General features: G+C 48.5%; 1 protein-coding gene across 1 annotated transcript in view; it reads right to left on the bottom strand.

Moving 5' to 3' along the window:
- The window catches only part of ZFAND3 (zinc finger AN1-type containing 3), a 186,137-nt gene that overhangs the window by 20,359 nt on the left and 145,167 nt on the right, over positions 1-20,611 (bottom strand). The window contains exon 4 of the mRNA XM_072139748.1: positions 17,193-17,258. Within this exon, the coding sequence (XP_071995849.1) occupies positions 17,193-17,258 (66 nt within the window). The remainder of the gene's footprint in view (positions 1-17,192; positions 17,259-20,611) is intronic.

Genomic DNA, 20,611 nt, shown 5'->3' with positions numbered 1-20,611 from the left:
ATACAGAAGAGAGAGGGAGGAGTGTGAGAGAGCTGAGAGGAGACTGTCCCTGGATACAGAAGGGAGGGGGAGCAGTGTGAGTGCTGAGAGGAGAACGTCCCCAGTGACAGATGGGAGAAGAAAGACTGCTGAGAGACTGCTTCCTCTCCCTTCTATGACTGGGGACAGTGTGAGAGTGCTGAGAGGAGAATGTCCCTGGGTACAGAAGGGAGGAGGAGCATTGTGAGAGTGCTGAGAGGAGACAGTCCTTGGGTACAGAAGGGAGTGGGAGCGGTGTGAGTGCTGAGAAGAGACTGACCCTGAATACAGAAGGGAGGGGAAGCAGTGTGAGAGTGCTGAGAGGAGACTGTTCCTGGATACAGAAAGGAGGGGAAGCAGTGTGAGAGTGCTGAGAGGATACTGTCCCTGGGTAAAGAAGGGAGGGGGAGCAGTGTGAGAGTGCTGAGAGGAGACTGGCCCTGGGTAAAGAAGGGAGGGGGAGCAGTGTGAGAGTGCTGAGAGGAGACTGACCCTGAATACAGAAGAGAGGGGAAGCAGTGTGAGAGTGCTGAGAGGAGACTGCCCCTGGGTACAGAAGGGAGGGGAGCAGGGTGAGAGTGCTGAGAGGAGACTGCCCCTGGGTGCAGAAAGGAGGGGAAGCAGTGTGAGAGTGCTGAGAGGAGACTGGCCCTGGGTAAAGAAGGGAGGGGGAGCAGTGTGAGAGTGCTGAGAAGAGACTGTCCCTGAATACAGAAGGGAGGGGGAGCAGTGTGAGAGTGCTGAGAGGAGGCTGTCCCTGAATACAGAAGGGAGGGGAAGCAGTGTGAGAGTGCTGAGAGGAGACTGTTCCTGAATACAGAAGCGAGGGGGAGTAGTGTGAGAGTGCTGAGAGGTGACTGTCCCTGGATACAGAAGGGAGGGAAGGCAGTGTGAGAGAGCTGAGAGGAGACTGCCCCTGGGTACAGAAGGGAGGGGAAGCAGTGTGAGAGAGCTGAGAGGAGACTGTCCCTGGATACAGAAGGGAGGGAAGGCAGTGTGAGAGAGCTGAGAGGAGACTGCCCCTGGGTACAGAAGGGAGGGGAAGCAGTGTGAGAGAGCTGAGAGGAGACTGTCCCTGGGTACAGAAGGGAGGGGAAGCAGTGTGAGAGTGCTGAGAGGAGACTGGCCCTGGGTACAGAAGGGAGGGGAAGCAGTGTGAGAGTGCTGAGAGGAGACTGTCCCTGGATACAGAAGGGAGGGGAGCAGTGTGAGAGTGCTGTGAGGTGACTGTCAGAGATAATCTTGCAGTTATGAGGGGCTGATGACGTGACGCTAGTAGATTGTTGTTTTAAAATATTTGAAAACTTTTGAAACGATGTTCACACTTTTTCCCTGCCTCCTATATTTAGACTTGATTTGGGGGATAGTGACCTTTGGTGTGACGGTAAGAGGCAGTGATACAGATATGTAATAATAAAGGGCACAAGAGGCGATTGGCTGCAGCAATCGATGCGCCTGGTGCTGCACAATTACGCCCCCTCCTCCTCGTTTATTGGGAACTTTAATGCTCATAAGTTGGAGATTCATTAAACACCTCTGGCAGGCGATCAATGGGGGACACGGTGCACCTGCCGCCCGGCTCGCAGGACATTATTTATGTGCTAATAACCGGCTCAAGTCATTGAAATAACAATCAGCGGAGCAGGAATCGGTAGATGAGTATATGCTGTATAATGTACTATGCTGTATACACAGTATAGAGGGGAACAGATGAGTATATGCTGTATAATGTACTATGCTGTATACACAGTATAGAGGGGCACAGATGAGTATATGCTGTATAATGTACTATGCTGTATACACAGTATACAGGGGCACAGATGAGTATATATATATAATGTACTATGCTGTATACACAGTATAGAGGGGCACAGATGAGTATATGCTGTATAATGTACTATGCTGTATACACAGTATAGAGGGGCACAGATGAGTATATGCTGTATAATGTACTATGCTGTATACACAGTATAGAGGGGCACAGATGAGTATATGCTGTATAATGTACTATGCTGTATACACAGTATAGAGGGGCACAGATGAGTATATGCTGTATAATGTACTATGCTGTATACACAGTATACAGGGGCACAGATGAGTATATATATATAATGTACTATGCTGTATACACAGTATAGAGGGGCACAGATGAGTATATGCTGTATAATGTACTATGCTGTATACACAGTATAGAGGGGCACAGATGAGTATATGCTGTATAATGTACTATGCTGTATACACAGTATAGAGGGGCACAGATGAGTATATGCTGTATAATGTACTATGCTGTATACACAGTATAGAGGGGCACAGATGAGTATATGCTGTATAATGTACTATGCTGTATACACAGGATATAGGGGCACAGATGAGTATATGCTGTATAATGTACTATGCTGTATACACAGTATAGAGGGGCACAGATGAGTATATGCTGTATAATGTACTATGCTGTATACACAGTATAGAGGGGCACAGATGAGTATATGCTGTATAATGTACTATGCTGTATACACAGTATAGAGGGGCACAGATGAGTATATGCTGTATAATGTACTATGCTGTATACACAGTATACAGGGGCACAGATGAGTATATGCTGTATAATGTACTATGCTGTATACACAGTATAGAGGGGCACAGATGAGTATATGCTGTATAATGTACTATGCTGTATACACAGTATAGAGGGGCACAGATGAGTATATGCTGTATAATGTACTATGCTGTATACACAGTATAGAGGGGCACAGATGAGTATATGCTGTATAATGTACTATGCTGTATACACAGTATACAGGGGCACAGATGAGTATATGCTGTATAATGTACTATGCTGTATACACAGTATAGAGGGGCACAGATGAGTATATGCTGTATAATGTACTATACTGTATACACAGTATAGAGGGGCACAGATGAGTATATGCTGTATAATGTACTATGCTGTATACACAGTATAGAGGGGCACAGATGAGTATATGCTGTATAATGTACTATGCTGTATACACAGTATAGAGGGGCACAGATGAGTATATGCTGTATAATGTACTATGCTGTATACACAGTATAGAGGGGCACAGATGAGTATATGCTGTATAATGTACTATGCTGTATACACAGTATAGAGGGGCACAGATGAGTATATGCTGTATAATGTACTATGCTGTATACACAGTATAGAGGGGCACAGATGAGTATATGCTGTATAATGTACTATGCTGTATACACAGTATACAGGGGCACAGATGAGTATATGCTGTATAATGTACTATACTATATACACAGTATAGAGGGGCACATATGAGTATATGCTGTATAATGTACTATGCTGTATACACAGTATAGAGGGGCACAGATGAGTATATGCTGTATAATGTACTATGCTGTATACACAGTATACAGGGGCACAGATGAGTATATGCTGTATAATGTACTATGCTGTATACACAGTATACAGGGGCACAGATGAGTATATGCTGTATAATGTACTATGCTGTATACACAGTATACAGGGGCACAGATGAGTATATGCTGTATAATGTACTATGCTGTATACACAGTATAGAGGGGCACAGATGAGTATATGCTGTATAATGTACTATGCTGTATACACAGTATAGAGGGGCACAGATGAGTATATGCTGTATAATGTACTATGCTGTATACACAGGATATAGGGGCACAGATGAGTATATGCTGTATAATGTACTATGCTGTATACACAGTATAGAGGGGCACAGATGAGTATATGCTGTATAATGTACTATGCTGTATACACAGGATATAGGGGCACAGATGAGTATATGCTGTATAATGTACTATGCTGTATACACAGTATAGAGGGGCACAGATGAGTATATGCTGTATAATGTACTATGCTGTATACACAGTATACAGGGGCACAGATGAGTATATGCTGTATAATGTACTATGCTGTATACACAGTATAGAGGGGCACAGATGAGTATATGCTGTATAATGTACTATGCTGTATACACAGTATAGAGGGGCACAGATGAGTATATGCTGTATAATGTACTATGCTGTATACACAGTATAGAGGGGCACAGATGAGTATATGCTGTATAATGTACTATGCTGTATACACAGTATACAGGGGCACAGATGAGTATATGCTGTATAATGTACTATGCTGTATACACAGTATACAGGGGCACAGATGAGTATATGCTGTATAATGTACTATACTATATACACAGTATAGAGGGGCACAGATGAGTATATGCTGTATAATGTACTATGCTGTATACACAGTATACAGGGGCACAGATGAGTATATGCTGTATAATGTACTATGCTGTATACACAGTATAGAGGGGCACAGATGAGTATATGCTGTATAATGTACTATGCTGTATACACAGTATACAGGGGCACAGATGAGTATATGCTGTATACAGGGCACTGACCAATCCACAAGAGCACAATGGAAATGACTTAATTAAATCCTCCTCGTTTGGTCACATTCATCGGCTGATTAGACAACGACAAGGGACACTTAAATAACAAGAGCTCATGGATCTGTTCACACCGCAACTAATTTATGTCACGCTGACCTTATCAACAACGGCGTCTATTAAAGGGCAATTGTTCAGAACGAAGGAGGCCACCGGGTAACTTCAGGGATATAAAAAACAATTCTAAGTGATGGCACCGCTGCTCTCTAGTGATGGATAGGCTGTATTCTCAGTGATGGCACCGCTGCTCTCTAGTGATGGATAGGCTGTATTCTCAGTGATGGCACCGCTGCTCTCTAGTGATGGATAGGCTGTATTCTCAGTGATGGCACAGCTGCTCTCTAGTGATGGATAGGCTGTATTCTCAGTGATGGCACCGCTGCTCTCTAGTGAGGGATAGGCTGTATTCTCAGTGATGGCACCGCTGCTCTCTAGTGAGGGATAGGCTGTATTCTCAGTGATGACACCGCTGCTCTCTAGTGATGGATAGGCTGTATTCTCAGTGATGTCACCGCTGCTCCCTAGTGATGGATAGGCTGTATTCTCAGTGATGACACCGCTGCTCTCTAGTGATGGATAGGCTGCATTCTCAGTGATGTCACCGCTGCTCTCTAGTGATGGATAGGCTGTATTCTCAGTGATGTCACCGCTGCTCTCTAGTGATGGATAGGCTGTATTCTCAGTGATGTCACCGCTGCTCTCTAGTGATGGATAGGCTGTATTCTCAGTGATGGCACCGCTGCTCTCTAGTGATGGATAGGCTGTATTCTCAGTGATGGCGCCGCTGCTCTCTAGTGATGGATAGGCTGTATTCTCACTGATGGCGCCGCTGCTCTCTAGTGATGGATAGGCTGTATTCTCAGTGATGGCGCCGCTGCTCTCTAGTGATGGATAGGCTGTATTCTCAGTGATGGCGCCGCTGCTCTCTAGTGATGGATAGGCTGTATTCTCAGTGATGGCGCCGCTGCTCTCTAGTGATGGATAGGCTGTATTCTCAGTGATGACGCCGCTGCTCTCTAGTGATGGATAGGCTGTATACTCAGTGATGGCGCCGCTGCTCTCTAGTGATGGATAGGCTGTATTCTCAGTGATGGCGCCGCTGCTCTCTAGTGATGGATAGGCTGTATTCTCAGTGATGGCGCCGCTGCTCTCTAGTGATGGATAGGCTGTATTCTCAGTGATGGCGCCGCCGCTCTCTAGTGATGGATAGGCTGTATTCTCAGTGATGGCACCGCCGCTCTCTAGTGATGGATAGCCTGTATTCTCAGTGATGTCTCCGCCGCTCTCTAGTGATGGATAGGCTGTATTCTCAGTGACGGCGCCGCCGCTCTCTAGTGATGGATAGGATGTATTCTCAGTGACGGCGCCGCTGCTCTCTAGTGATGGATAGGCTGTATTCTCAGTGATGGCACCGCTGCTCTCTAGTGATGGATAGGCTGTATTCTCAGTGATGGCGCCGCTGCTCTCTAGTGAGGGATAGGCTGTATTCTCAGTGATGGCGCCGCTGCTCTCTAGTGATGGATAGGCTGTATTCTCAGTGATGGCGCCGCTGCTCTCTAGTGATGGATAGGCTGTATTCTCAGTGATGGCACTGCTGCTCTCTAGTGATGGATAGGCTGTATTCTCAGTGATGGCGCCGCTGCTCTCTAGTGATGGATAGGCTGTATTCTCAGTGATGACACCGCTGCTCTCTAGTGATGGATAGGCTGTATTCTCAGTGATGGCACTGCTGCTCTCTAGTGATGGATAGGCTGTATTCTCAGTGATGGCACCGCTGCTCTCTAGTGATGGATAGGCTGTATTCTCAGTGATGGCACCGCTGCTCTCTAGTGATGGATAGGCTGTATTCTCAGTGATGGTGCCGCTGCTCTCTAGTGATGGATAGGCTGTATTCTCAGTGATGTCACCGCTGCTCTCTAGTGATGGATAGGCTGTATTCCCAGTGATGGCACCGCAGCTCTCTAGTGATGGATAGGCTGTATTCTCAGTGATGGCACCGCTGCTCTCTAGTGATGGATAGGCTGTATTCTCAGTGATGACACCGCTGCTCTCTAGTGATGGATAGGCTGTATTCTCAGTGATGGCACCGCTGCTCTCTAGTGATGGATAGGCTGTATTCTCAGTGATGGCACCGCTGCTCTCTAGTGATGGATAGGCTGTATTCTCAGTGATGACACTGCTGCTCTCTAGTGATGGATAGGCTGTATTCTCAGTGATGGCACCGCTGCTCTCTAGTGATGGATAGGCTGTATTCTCAGTGATGGCACCGCTGCTCTCTAGTGATGGATAGGCTGTATTCTCAGTGATGGATAGGCTGTATTCTCAGTGATGGCACCGCTGCTCTCTAGTGATGGATAGGCTGTATTCTCAGTGATGGCACCGCTGCTCCCTAGTGATGGATAGGCTGTATTCTCATTGATGGCACCGCTGCTCTCTAGTGATGGATAGGCTGTATTCTCAGTGATGGATAGGCTGTATTCTCAGTGATGGCACCGCTGCTCTCTAGTGATGGATAGGCTGTATTCTCAGTGATGGCACCGCTGCTCCCTAGTGATGGATAGGCTGTATTCTCATTGATGGCACCGCTGCTCTCTAGTGATGGATAGGCTGTATTCTCAGTGTTGGCACCGCTGCTCTCTAGTGATGGATAGGCTGTATTCTCAGTGATGGCACCGCTGCTCTCTAGTGATGGATAGGCTGTATTCTCAGTGATGGCACCGCTGCTCCCTAGTGATGGATAGGCTGTATTCTCAGTGATGGCACCGCTGCTCTCTAGTGATGGATAGGCTGTATTCTCAGTGTTGGCACCGCTGCTCTCTAGTGATGGATAGGCTGTATTCTCAGTGATGACACCGCTGCTCTCTAGTGATGGATAGGCTGTATTCTCAGTGATGGCGCCGCTGCTCTCTAGTGATGGATAGGCTGTATTCTCAGTGATGGCACCGCTGCTCTCTAGTGATGGATAGGCTGTATTCTCAGTGATGGCGCTGATGGATCATTACGCTGCGGTTCTGTAGTGAGGTCTGTGTTGGGTCTTTGTGCTGGAGTTGTATTTCCTGGAGTGATGAGAATCCTTTGTGTTACTGAGATGAAAGAGCGAGGAGATGATACACGGAGAGAAGATGTAACCCTGGGGCAGCGCAGGCATCTCATAGTCCAGGCCCCGGGGATCACCTTTAGCAGTAACTTGTGGTTCTGGTTCTGGAGGTTCCGCCAGCTCCTCGGGTGCTTGAGGTCAGAGCAGTGGTTTTTGCTTTGCTCTTGTAAGGTCATGACCTAGAATTTCTCTGGTTTGGGGTGTGGACCATCGTTATATTTCCAGGTAGGACAAACACCTCAATACTGCAGGTACAGAGGAGAGAGCGGTCAGAGACTGGGGGGTGCGACTGCAGAACTAACACCGATCACCCCCATGCGGGACAGAGACTATGGAGGGGTCTGTGCAGTGTGCGGTCTCCGCCAGAGGGGGTGCTGTGCAGTGTGCGGTCTCCGCCAGAGGGGGCGCTGTGCAGTGTGCGGTCTCCACCAGAGGGGGGGGGGGGCGCTGTGCAGTGAATGTGGCTGTGATACCTCGGCCTCCGTCAGGTGTGCAGCTGCGGCGCCTCCTCGGCCTCTGTCAGGTGTGCAGCTGCTGAGCCCTCGCTGCGGCGCCTCCTCGGCCTCCGTCAGGTGTGCAGCTGCTGAGCCCTCGCTGCGGCGCCTCCTCGGCCTCCGTCAGGCGTGCAGCTGCTGAGCCCTCGCTGCGGCGCCTCCTCGGCCTCCATCAGGCGTGCAGCTGCTGAGCCCTTGCTGCGGCGCCTCCTCGGCCTCCGTCAGGTGTGCAGCTGCTGAGACCTCGCTGCGGCGCCTCCTCGGCCTCCGTCAGGTGTGCAGCTGCTGAGCCCTCGCTGCGGCGCCTCCTCAGCCTCCGTCAGGTGTGCAGCTGCTGAGTCCTTGCTGCGCCGCCTCCTCGACCTCCGTCAGGTGTGCAGCTGTGGTGCCTCCTCGGCCTCCATCAGGTGTGCAGCTGCTGAGCCCTCGCTGCGGCGCCTCCTCGGCCTCCGTCAGGTGTGCAGCTGCTGAGCCCTCGCTGCGGCGCCTCCTCGGCCTCCATCAGGTGTGCAGCTGCTAAGTCCTCGCTGCGGCGCCTCCTCGGCCTCCGTCAGGTGTGCAGCTGCTGAGCCCTCGCTGCGGCACCTCCTCGGCCTCCGTCAGGTGTGCAGCTGCTGAGCCCTCGCTACGGCGCCTCCTCGGCCTCCGTCAGGTGTGCAGCTGCTGAGCCCTCACTCCTCGCGCCTCCCAGATCTTTGAGCCTCACAAGTGGGAAGATGATTTGCAAGCAATTAGCTGTGATCTCCCCGGGGATGCGACGCTGCTCCCCGACGGCTGCTGGATACGGCGCCGCTCATTTACAGCTAAGATCCAGAGGAGCTGGAGACAACGAGAGGTCGGAGCGTCCGTGACCTCAGCCTCCTCCACAACAGAAGTACAACCCTCACCATCCTCTCATTAGCCACCACCGACTGCCGGAACCACCAGCTTCACTCTGCAGCACCGATCCAAAAAGGAATATTCTTCGCGCGGTGCCGGTTACAGCCCCTTAAAGGGATGTCCCATATCAGCACATGACATTGTTATTGTGACCTCAAAAGTTCTACAAATTTCCAATATACTGCGAGTATCAGTTACACAAAGGTTTTCTAGATCTCTGCTTGCTGTCATTTTATGGAAAGCTTCTATGTTTACTCACTGTATCGATAAAACTGGGTCACACAGGTGAACAGCTCCTGTTACATAGGACTGCAGGACAAATCTACTACATGATCTGTACTCAGAGATATCACTGTGTTATCTGTGGTGTTACATAGGACTGCAGGACAAATCTACTACATGATCTGTACTCAGAGATATCACTGTGTTATCTGTGGTGTTACATAGGACTGCAGGACACATCTACTACATGATCTGTACTCAGAGATATCACTGTGTTATCTGTGCTGTTACATAGGACTGCAGGTCACATCTACTACATGATCTGTACTCAGAGATATCACTGTGTTATCTGTGGTGTTACATGGGACTGCAGGACACATCTACTACATGATCTGTACTCAGAGATATCACTGTGTTATCTGTGGTGTTACATAGGACTGCAGGACACATCTACTACATGATCTGTACTCAGAGATATCACTGTGTTATCTGTGGTGTTACATAGGACTGCAGGATACATCTACTACATGATCTGTACTCAGAGATATCACTGTGTTATCTGTGCTGTTACATAGGACTGCAGGACACATCTACTACATGATCTGTACTCAGAGATATCACTGTGTTATCTGTGGTGTTACATGGGACTGCAGGACAAATCTACTACATGATCTGTACTCAGAGATATCACTGTGTTATCTGTGGTGTTACATAGGACTGCAGGACACATCTACTACATGATCTGTACCCAGAGATATCACTGTGTTATCTGTGGTGTTACATAGGACTGCAGGACAAATCTACTACATGATCTGTACTCAGAGATATCACTGTGTTATCTGTGGTGTTACATAGGACTGCAGGACACATCTACTACATGATCTGTACTCAGAGATATCACTGTGTTATCTGTGGTGTTACATAGGACTGCAGGACACATCTACTACATGATCTGTACTCAGAGATATCACTGTGTTATCTGTGGTGTTACATAGGACTGCAGGACACATCTACTACATGATCTGTACTCAGAGATATCACTGTGTTATCTGTGGTGTTACATAGGACTGCGGGACACATCTACTACATGATCTGTACTCAGAGATATCACTGTGTTATCTGTGGTGTTACATAGGACTGCAGGACACATCTACTACATGATCTGTACTCAGAGATATCACTGTGTTATCTGTGTGTTACATAGGACTGCAGGACACATCTACTACATGATCTGTACTCAGAGATATCACTGTGTTATCTGTGGTGTTACATAGGACTGCAGGGCACATCTACTACATGATCTGTACTCAGAGATATCACTGTGTTATCTGTGCTGTTACATAGGACTGCAGGTCACATCTACTACATGATCTGTACTCAGAGATATCACTGTGTTATCTGTGGTGTTACATGGGACTGCAGGACACATCTACTACATGATCTGTACTCAGAGATATCACTGTGTTATCTGTGGTGTTACATAGGACTGCAGGACACATCTACTACATGATCTGTACTCAGAGATATCACTGTGTTATCTGTGGTGTTACATGGGACTGCAGGACACATCTACTACATGATCTGTACTCAGAGATATCACTGTGTTATCTGTGCTGTTACATAGGACTGCAGGTCACATCTACTACATGATCTGTACTCAGAGATATCACTGTGTTATCTGTGGTGTTACATGGGACTGCAGGACACATCTACTACATGATCTGTACTCAGAGATATCACTGTGTTATCTGTGGTGTTACATAGGACTGCAGGACACATCTACTACATGATCTGTACTCAGAGATATCACTGTGTTATCTGTGGTGTTACATGGGACTGCAGGACACATCTACTACATGATCTGTACTCAGAGATATCACTGTGTTATCTGTGGTGTTACATAGGACTGCAGGACACATCTACTACATGATCTGTACTCAGAGATATCACTGTGTTATCTGTGGTGTTACATAGGACTGCAGGACACATCTACTACATGATCTGTACTCAGAGATATCACTGTGTTATCTGTGGTGTTACATAGGACTGCAGGTCACATCTACTACATGATCTGTACTCAGAGATATCACTGTGTTATCTGTGGTGTTACATGGGACTGCAGGACACATCTACTACATGATCTGTACTCAGAGATATCACTGTGTTACCTGTGGTGTTACATAGGACTGCAGGTCACATCTACTACATGATCTGTACTCAGAGATATCACTGTGTTATCTGTAGTGTTACATAGGACTGCAGGGCACATCTACTACATGATCTGTACTCAGAGATATCACTGTGTTATCTGTGGTGTTACATAGGACTGCAGGACACATCTACTACATGATCTGTACTCAGAGAGATATCACTGTGTTATCTGTGGTGTTACATAGGACTGCAGGTCACATCTACTACATGATCTGTACTCAGAGATATCACTGTGTTATCTGTGGTGTTACATAGGACTGCAGGACACATCTACTACATGATCTGTACTCAGAGATATCACTGTGTTATCTGTGGTGTTACATAGGACTGCAGGTCACATCTACTACATGATCTGTACTCAGAGATATCACTGTGTTATCTGTGGTGTTACATAGGACTGCAGGTCACATCTACTACATGATCTGTACTCAGAGATATCACTGTGTTATATGTGGTGTTACATAGGACTGCAGGACACATCTACTACATGATCTGTACTCATAGATATCACTGTGTTATCTGTGGTGTTACATGGGACTGCAGGACACATCTACTACATGATCTGTACTCAGAGATATCACTGTGTTATCTGTGCTGTTACATGGGACTGCAGGACACATCTACTACATGATCTGTACTCAGAGATATCACTGTGTTATCTGTGCTGTTACATAGGACTGCAGGACACACCTACTACATGATCTGTACTCAGAGATATCACTGTGTTATCTGTGCTGTTACATAGGACTGCAGGACACATCTACTACATGATCTGTACTCAGAGATATCACTGTGTTATCTGTGGTGTTACATAGGACTGCAGGTCACATCTACTACATGATCTGTACTCAGAGATATCACTGTGTTATCTGTGGTGTTACATAGGACTGCAGGACACATCTACTACATGATCTGTACTCAGAGATATCACTGTGTTATCTGTGCTGTTACATAGGACTGCAGGTCACATCTACTACATGATCTGTACTCAGAGATATCACTGTGTTATCTGTGGTGTTACATAGGACTGCAGGGCACATCTACTACATGATCTGTACTCAGAGAGATATCACTGTGTTATCTGTGGTGTTACATAGGACTGCAGGACACATCTACTACATGATCTGTACTCAGAGATATCACTGTGTTATCTGTGGTGTTACATGGGACTGCAGGACACATCTACTACATGATCTGTACTCAGAGATATCACTGTGTTATCTGTGGTGTTACATGGGACTGCAGGACACATCTACTCCATGATCTGTACTCAGAGATATCACTGTGTTATCTGTGGTGTTACATAGGACTGCAGGACACATCTACTACATGATCTGTACTCAGAGATATCACTGTGTTATCTGTGGTGTTACATAGGACTGCAGGACACATCTACTACATGATCTGTACTCAGAGATATCACTGTGTTATCTGTGGTGTTACATAGGACTGCAGGACACATCTACTACATGATCTGTACTCAGAGATATCACTGTGTTATCTGTGCTGTTACATAGGACTGCAGGACACACCTACTACATGATCTGTACTCAGAGATATAACTGTGTTATCTGTGCTGTTACATGGGACTGCAGGACACATCTACTACATGATCTGTACTCAGAGATATCACTGTGTTATCTGTGGTGTTACATAGGACTGCAGGTCACATCTACTACATGATCTGTACTCAGAGAGATATCACTGTGTTATCTGTGGTGTTACATAGGACTGCAGGACACATCTACTACATGATCTGTACTCAGAGATATCACTGTGTTATCTGTGCTGTTACATAGGACTGCAGGACACATCTACTACATGATCTGTACTCAGAGATATCACTGTGTTATCTGTGGTGTTACATAGGACTGCAGGACACATCTACTACATGATCTGTACTCATAGATATCACTGTGTTATCTGTGGTGTTACATAGGACTGCAGGACACATCTACTACATGATCTGTACTCAGAGATATCACTGTGTTATCTGTGGTGTTACATAGGACTGCAGGACACATCTACTACATGATCTGTACTCAGAGATATCACTGTGTTATCTGTGGTGTTACATAGGACTGCAGGTCACATCTACTACATGATCTGTACTCAGAGATATCACTGTGTTATCTGTGGTGTTACATGGGACTGCAGGACACATCTACTACATGATCTGTACTCAGAGATATCACTGTGTTATCTGTGGTGTTACATAGGACTGCAGGTCACATCTACTACATGATCTGTACTCAGAGATATCACTGTGTTATCTGTGCTGTTACATAGGACTGCAGGACACATCTACTACATGATCTGTACTCAGAGATATCACTGTGTTATCTGTGGTGTTACATAGGACTGCAGGTCACATCTACTCCATGATCTGTACTCAGAGATATCACTGTGTTATCTGTGGTGTTACATGGGACTGCAGGACACATCTACTACATGATCTATACTCAGAGATATCACTGTGTTATCTGTGGTGTTACATAGGACTGCAGGTCACATCTACTACATGATCTGTACTCAGAGATATCACTGTGTTATATGTGGTGTTACATAGGACTGCAGGACACATCTACTACATGATCTGTACTCAGAGATATCACTGTGTTATCTGTGCTGTTACATAGGACTGCAGGACACATCTACTACATGATCTGTACTCAGAGATATCACTGTGTTATCTGTGGTGTTACATAGGACTGCAGGGCACATCTACTACATGATCCGTACTCAGAGATATCACTGTGTTATCTGTGCTGTTACATAGGACTGCAGGACACATCTACTACATGATCTGTACTCAGAGATATCACTGTGTTATCTGTGCTGTTACATAGGACTGCAGGACACATCTACTACATGATCTGTACTCAGAGATATCACTGTGTTATCTGTGGTGTTACATAGGACTGCAGGACACATCTACTACATGATCTGTACTCAGAGATATCACTGTGTTATCTGTGCTGTTACATAGGACTGCAGGACACATCTACTACATGATCTGTACTCATAGATATCACTGTGTTATCTGTGCTGTTACATGGGACTGCAGGACACTACTACATGATCTGTACTCAGAGATATCACTGTGTTATCTGTGGTGTTACATGGGACTGCAGGACACATCTACTACACGATCTGTACTCAGAGATATCACTGTGTTATCTGTGGTGTTACATAGGACTGCAGGACACATCTACTACATGATCTGTACTCAGAGATATCACTGTGTTATCTGTGGTGTTACATAGGACTGCAGGATACATCTACTACATGATCTGTGCTCAGAGATATCACTGTGTTATCTGTGGTGTTACATAGGACTGCAGGACACATCTACTACATGATCTGTACTCAGAGATATCACTGTGTTATCTGTGGTGTTACATAGGACTGCAGGACACATCTACTACATGATCTGTACTCAGAGATACCACTGTGTTATCTGTGGTGTTACATAGGACTGCAGGACACATCTACTACATGATCTGTACTCAGAGATATCACTGTGTTATCTGTGGTGTTACATAGGACTGCAGGACACATCTACTACATGATCTGTACTCAGAGATACCACTGTGTTATCTGTGGTGTTACATAGGACTGCAGGACACATCTACCACATGATCTGTACTCAGAGATATCACTGTGTTATCTGTGCTGTTACATAGGACTGCAGGACACATCTACTACATGATCTGTACTCAGAGATATCACTGTGTTATCTGTGGTGTTACATGGGACTGCAGGACACATCTACTACATGATCTGTACTCAGAGATATCACTGTGTTATCTGTGGTGTTACATAGGACTGCAGGTGACATCTACTACATGATCTGTACTCAGAGATATCACTGTGTTATCTGTGCTGTTACATAGGACTGCAGGACACATCTACTACATGATCTGTACTCAGAGATATCACTGTGTTATCTGTGGTGTTACATAGGACTGCAGGACACATCTACTACATGATCTGTACTCAGAGATATCACTGTGTTATCTGTGGTGTTACATGGGACTGCAGGACACATCTACTACATGATCTGTACTCAGAGATATCACTGTGTTATCTGTGGTGTTACATAGGACTGCAGGACACATCTATATGATCTGTACTCAGAGATATCACTGTGTTATCTGTGGTGTTACATAGGACTGCAGGACACATCTATATGATCTGTACTCAGAGATATCACTGTGTTATCTGTGGTGTTACATAGGACTGCAGGACACATCTACTACATGATCTGTACTCAGAGATATCACTGTGTTATCTGTGCTGTTACATAGGACTGCAGGACACATCTACTACATGATCTGTACTCAGAGATATCACTGTGTTATCTGTGGTGTTACATAGGACTGCAGGACACATCTACTACATGATCTGTACTCAGAGATATCACTGTGTTATCTGTGGTGTTACATAGGACTGCAGGACACATCTACTACATGATCTGTACTCAGAGATATCACTGTGTTATCTGTGGTGTTACATAGGACTGCAGGACACATCTACTACATGATCTGTACTCAGAGATATCACTGTGTTATCTGTGGTGTTACATAGGACTGCAGGACACATCTACTACATGATCTGTACTCAGAGATATCACTGTGTTATCTGTGGTGTTACATAGGACTGCAGGACACATCTACTACATGATCTGTACTCAGATATCACTGTGTTATCTGTGGTGTTACATAGGACTGCAGGACACATCTACTGCATGATCTGTACCCAGAGATATCACTGTGTTATCTGTGGTGTTACATAGGACTGCAGGACACATCTACTACATGATCTGTACTCAGAGATATCACTGTGTTATCTGTGCTGTTACATAGGACTGCAGGACACATCTACTACATGATCTGTACTCAGGGATATCACTGTGTTATCTGTGGTGTTACATGGGACTGCAGGACACATCTACTACATGATCTGTACTCAGAGATATCACTGTGTTATCTGTGGTGTTACATAGGACTGCAGGACACATCTACTACATGATCTGTACTCAGAGATATCACTGTGTTATCTGTGCTGTTACATAGGACTGCAGGACACATCTACTACATGATCTGTACTCAGAGATGTCACTGTGTTATCTGTGCTGTTACATGGGACTGCCTGGCTGGCACACATTGGTGCTGGGGATGTGTTATTGTTCTGGGGCTCTGGGCTGGCGCTGTCGGACCTGTGTATCAGTACGCTCTGGCAGCAGCTCTATGTTCGGCAGGCGGCGGCGCTGGAGCGATCCGTCTTCTCCCCTGACAATACTGAAGGTTCTTGTAAACACAGGATTCAGTTCTCTGAGCCAAATACTCATCTGTGCCGAAGCAGCTTCTCCCCCTCTCCTCCGGAGCAGCTTCCCCCCCCCTCTCCTCCGGAGCAGCTTCCCCCCCCCCTCTCCTCCGGAGCAGCTTCCCCCCCCCCCTCTCCTCCGGAGCAGCTTCCCCCCCCCCCCCTCTCCTCCGGAGCAGCTTCTCCCCCCCCTCTCCTCCGGAGCAGCTTCTCCCCCCCCTCTCCTCCGGAGCAGCTTCTCCCCCCCCTCTCCTCCGGAGCAGCTTCTCCCCCCCCTCTCCTCCGGAGCAGCTTCTCCCCCCCCCTCTAGTCCGGAGCAGCTTCCCCCCCCTTTCCTCCGGAGCAGCTTCCCCCCCCCTCTCCTCCGGAGCAGCTTTCCCCCCCCTCTCCTCCGGAGCAGCTTCTCCCCCTCCTCTTCCGGAGCAGCCCCCCCCCCCCACTCCTCCGGAGCTGTGCTCTCACCTGTGTCACATGATCTTTTGGTTGGTGCGGTGAGAGAGACATGAGCTGTATCTGTGCAGGGCCCACCTGGAACAAAGAACAGGCAACCGGTTAGGAGGGGAGAGACCCCGAACGCTATACCCCTGCCCAAAATATCACTTCCCACACCCTACATCAGCCGGGAAGACGGAGGGAGGACAGAGGAGCCGGGAAGACGGAGGGAGGACGACGGAGCAGCCGGGAAGACGGAGGGAGGACGACGGAGCAGCCGGGAAGACGGAGGGAGGACGACGGAGCAGCCGGGAAGACGGAGGGAGGACGACGGAGCAGCCGGGAAGACGGAGGGAGGACGACGGAGCAGCCGGGAAGACGGAGGGAGGACGACGGAGCAGCCGGGAAGACGGAGGGAGGACGACGGAGCAGCCGGGAAGACGGAGGGAGGACGACGGAGCAGCCGGGAAGACGGAGGGAGGACGACGGAGCAGCCGGGAAGACGGAGGGAGGACAGAGGAGCCGCCCGGAGGGAGGGCAGAGGAGCAGCCCGGAGGAAGAGGACAGAGAAGAGCCCGGAGGAAGAGGACAGAGAAGAGCCCGGAGGAAGAGGACAGAGAAGAGCCCGGAGGAAGAGGACAGAGAAGAGCCCGGAGGAAGAGGACAGAGAAGAGCCCGGAGGAAGAGGACAGAGAAGAGCCCGGAGGAAGAGGACAGAGAAGAGCCCGGAGGAAGAGGACAGAGAAGAGCCTGCAGGAAGAGGACAGAGAGGAGCCTGCAGGAAGAGGACAGAGAGGAGCATGCAGGAAGAAGACAGAGAGGAGCCTGCAGGAAGAGGACAGAGAGGAGCCTGCAGGAAGAGGACAGAGAGGAGCCCGGAGGAAGAGGACAGAGAGGAGCCTGCAAGAAGAGGACAAAGGAGCCTGGAGGTAGCAGACACAGAGGAGCCTGGAGGAAGAAGACAGAGAGGAGCCTGCAGGAAGAAGACAGAGAGGAGCCTGCAGGAAGAAGACAGAGAGGAGCCTGCAGGAAGAAGACAGAGAGGAGCCTGCAGGAAGAAGACAGAGAGGAGCCTGCAGGAAGAAGACAGAGAGGAGCCTGAAGGAAGAGGACAGAGAGGAGCCTGCAGGAAGAGGACAGAGAGGAGCCTGCAGGAAGAGGACAGAGAGGAGCCTGCAGGAAGAGGACAGAGAAGAGCCTGCAGGAAGAGGACAGAGAGGAGCCCGGAGGAAGAGGACAGAGAGGAGCCTGCAAGAAGAGGACAAAGGAGCCTGGAGGTAGCAGACACAGAGGAGCCTGGAGGAAGAAGACAGAGAGGAGCCTGCAGGAAGAGGACAGAGAGGAGCCTGCAGGAAGAGGACAGAGAGGAGCCTGCAGGAAGAGGACAGAGAGGAGCCTGCAGGAAGAGGACAGAGAGGAGCCTGCAGGAAGAGGACAGAGGAGCCTGCAGGAAGAGGACAGAGAGGAGCCTGCAGGAAGAGGACAGAGGAGCCTGGAGGTAGCGGAGCTAGAGGGGCCACTCTCTTCCCATTGTCATGTAGCATGTACTGGATATCTATGTGAAGTATATGAGCAGCTCAAGGCATCCTGTACATGATGACCCCCAGGATGTGCTGTCCCCCATGCTTTACACTGCATCTTGGCACAGATAGCGCGGCACTTTTCCTGGTGACGTTATCACATGATCATCCTGGATGAGTTGAGGACGGGATGGCGGCTTTATGTGTAATAGAGGCGAGAATCATCCGTGAAGTTCAGCGCTTCCCTCATTTCATGCACAGTAAAAGTATCTGAGAGATGGAGAGTGGATGTAAGCGAGGCCTCCGCCGGCGCGCCTGTCAGAGCGGAGCCGGCCCTTAAATAATCCAGAGGATTATCAGGTCTCCAATGTTCCTGAAATGAGGGAAATGCCAGATTTGTAATGCAAATTGCCTAATGAAGCAGCGGGAGCCGGAGCCGCGCTATTTCTGGGCTCCTCATCATTAACGCTCGGCCTTCCCTGAAGATGAACCTACCTGGAGCCTCCATCGCTGCCGCCGGCCTCTGGGAGGAAGATATTTTATGTTCTAATTAATGGGGCCGCACTGGGCCGGGGGAATACGATTAATGGAGGCTTTATATGGCCGTGGGCTCCAGAGAATACAGCGGAGAATAGCGGATCTAGAGCAGCGCGTCACATATCCAGCACTGGAGTAATGGCCAACAATCAGCTTAGTGGGTCAGGAAGAGGCTGCTTCCAGGGATGGGCAGCTCCAGCACTGTGGGACCGGGCCGGGGGAAGCTCCAGCGATCGGGCTCAAGAGTCATTCTGTGTACTCCAGTGACCGGGTAAGTAAATGTGCCCCATGGTGACCTCATCTAGGAGGACCTTGGACAGCGCCATTTCCTGTGCAGTCAGAAGTCAGTGCTACATTTCCCTCAGAACCTCAGGTGCCTCCACTTGTTTGGGCTGGATCCAGCCTTTGGTAAATGAGGGTACTATACACTATAACATATGGTGACCTCATCTAGGAGGACCTTGAGCAGGACCGTGGACAGCTCCACACCTGGTGCTGCACATCATTATTGGCCAGGACCGTGGACAGCTCCACACTCTCCACACCTAGTGCTGCACATCATTATTGGCCAGGCCCGTGGACAGCTCCACACTCTCCACACCTAGTGCTGCACATCATTATTGGCCAGGACCGTGGACAGCTCCACACTCTCTACACCTAGTGCTGCACATCATTATTGGCCAGGACCGTGGACAGCTCCACACTCTCCACACCTAGTGCTGCACATCATTATTGGCCAGGACCGTGGACAGCTCCACACTCTCCACACCTAGTGCTGCACATCATTATTGGCCAGGACCGTGGACAGCTCCACACTCTCCACACCTAGTGCTGCACATCATTATTGGCCAGGACCGTGGACAGCTCCACACTCTCCACACCTAGTGCTGCACATCATTATTGGCCAGGACCGTGGACAGCTCCACACTCTCCACACCTAGTGCTGCACATCATTATTGGCCAGGACCGTGGACAGCTCCACACTCTCCACACCTAGTGCTGCACATCATTATTGGCCAGGACCGTGGACAGCTCCACACTCTCCACACCTAGTGCTGCACATCATTATTGGCCAGGACCGTGGACAGCTCCACACTCTCCACACCTAGTGCTGCACATCATTATTGGCCAGGACCGTGGACAGCTCCACACTCTCCACACCTAGTGCTGCACATCATTATTGGCCAGGACCGTGGACAGCTCCACACTCTCCACACCTAGTGCTACACATCATTATTGGCCAGGACCGTGGACAGCTCCACACTCTCTACACCTAGTGCTGCACATCATTATTGGCCAGGACCGTGGACAGCTCCACACTCTCCACACCTAGTGCTGCACATCATTATTGGCCAGGACCGTGGACAGCTCCACACTCTCCACACCTAGTGC

Source organism: Engystomops pustulosus, chromosome 3 (assembly GCF_040894005.1).
Source record: "Engystomops pustulosus chromosome 3, aEngPut4.maternal, whole genome shotgun sequence".
Lineage (NCBI taxonomy): Eukaryota > Metazoa > Chordata > Amphibia > Anura > Leptodactylidae > Engystomops > Engystomops pustulosus.
Note: the sequence above shows the minus strand (reverse complement) of the source record. Positions and strands in the feature narration are given on the sequence as shown.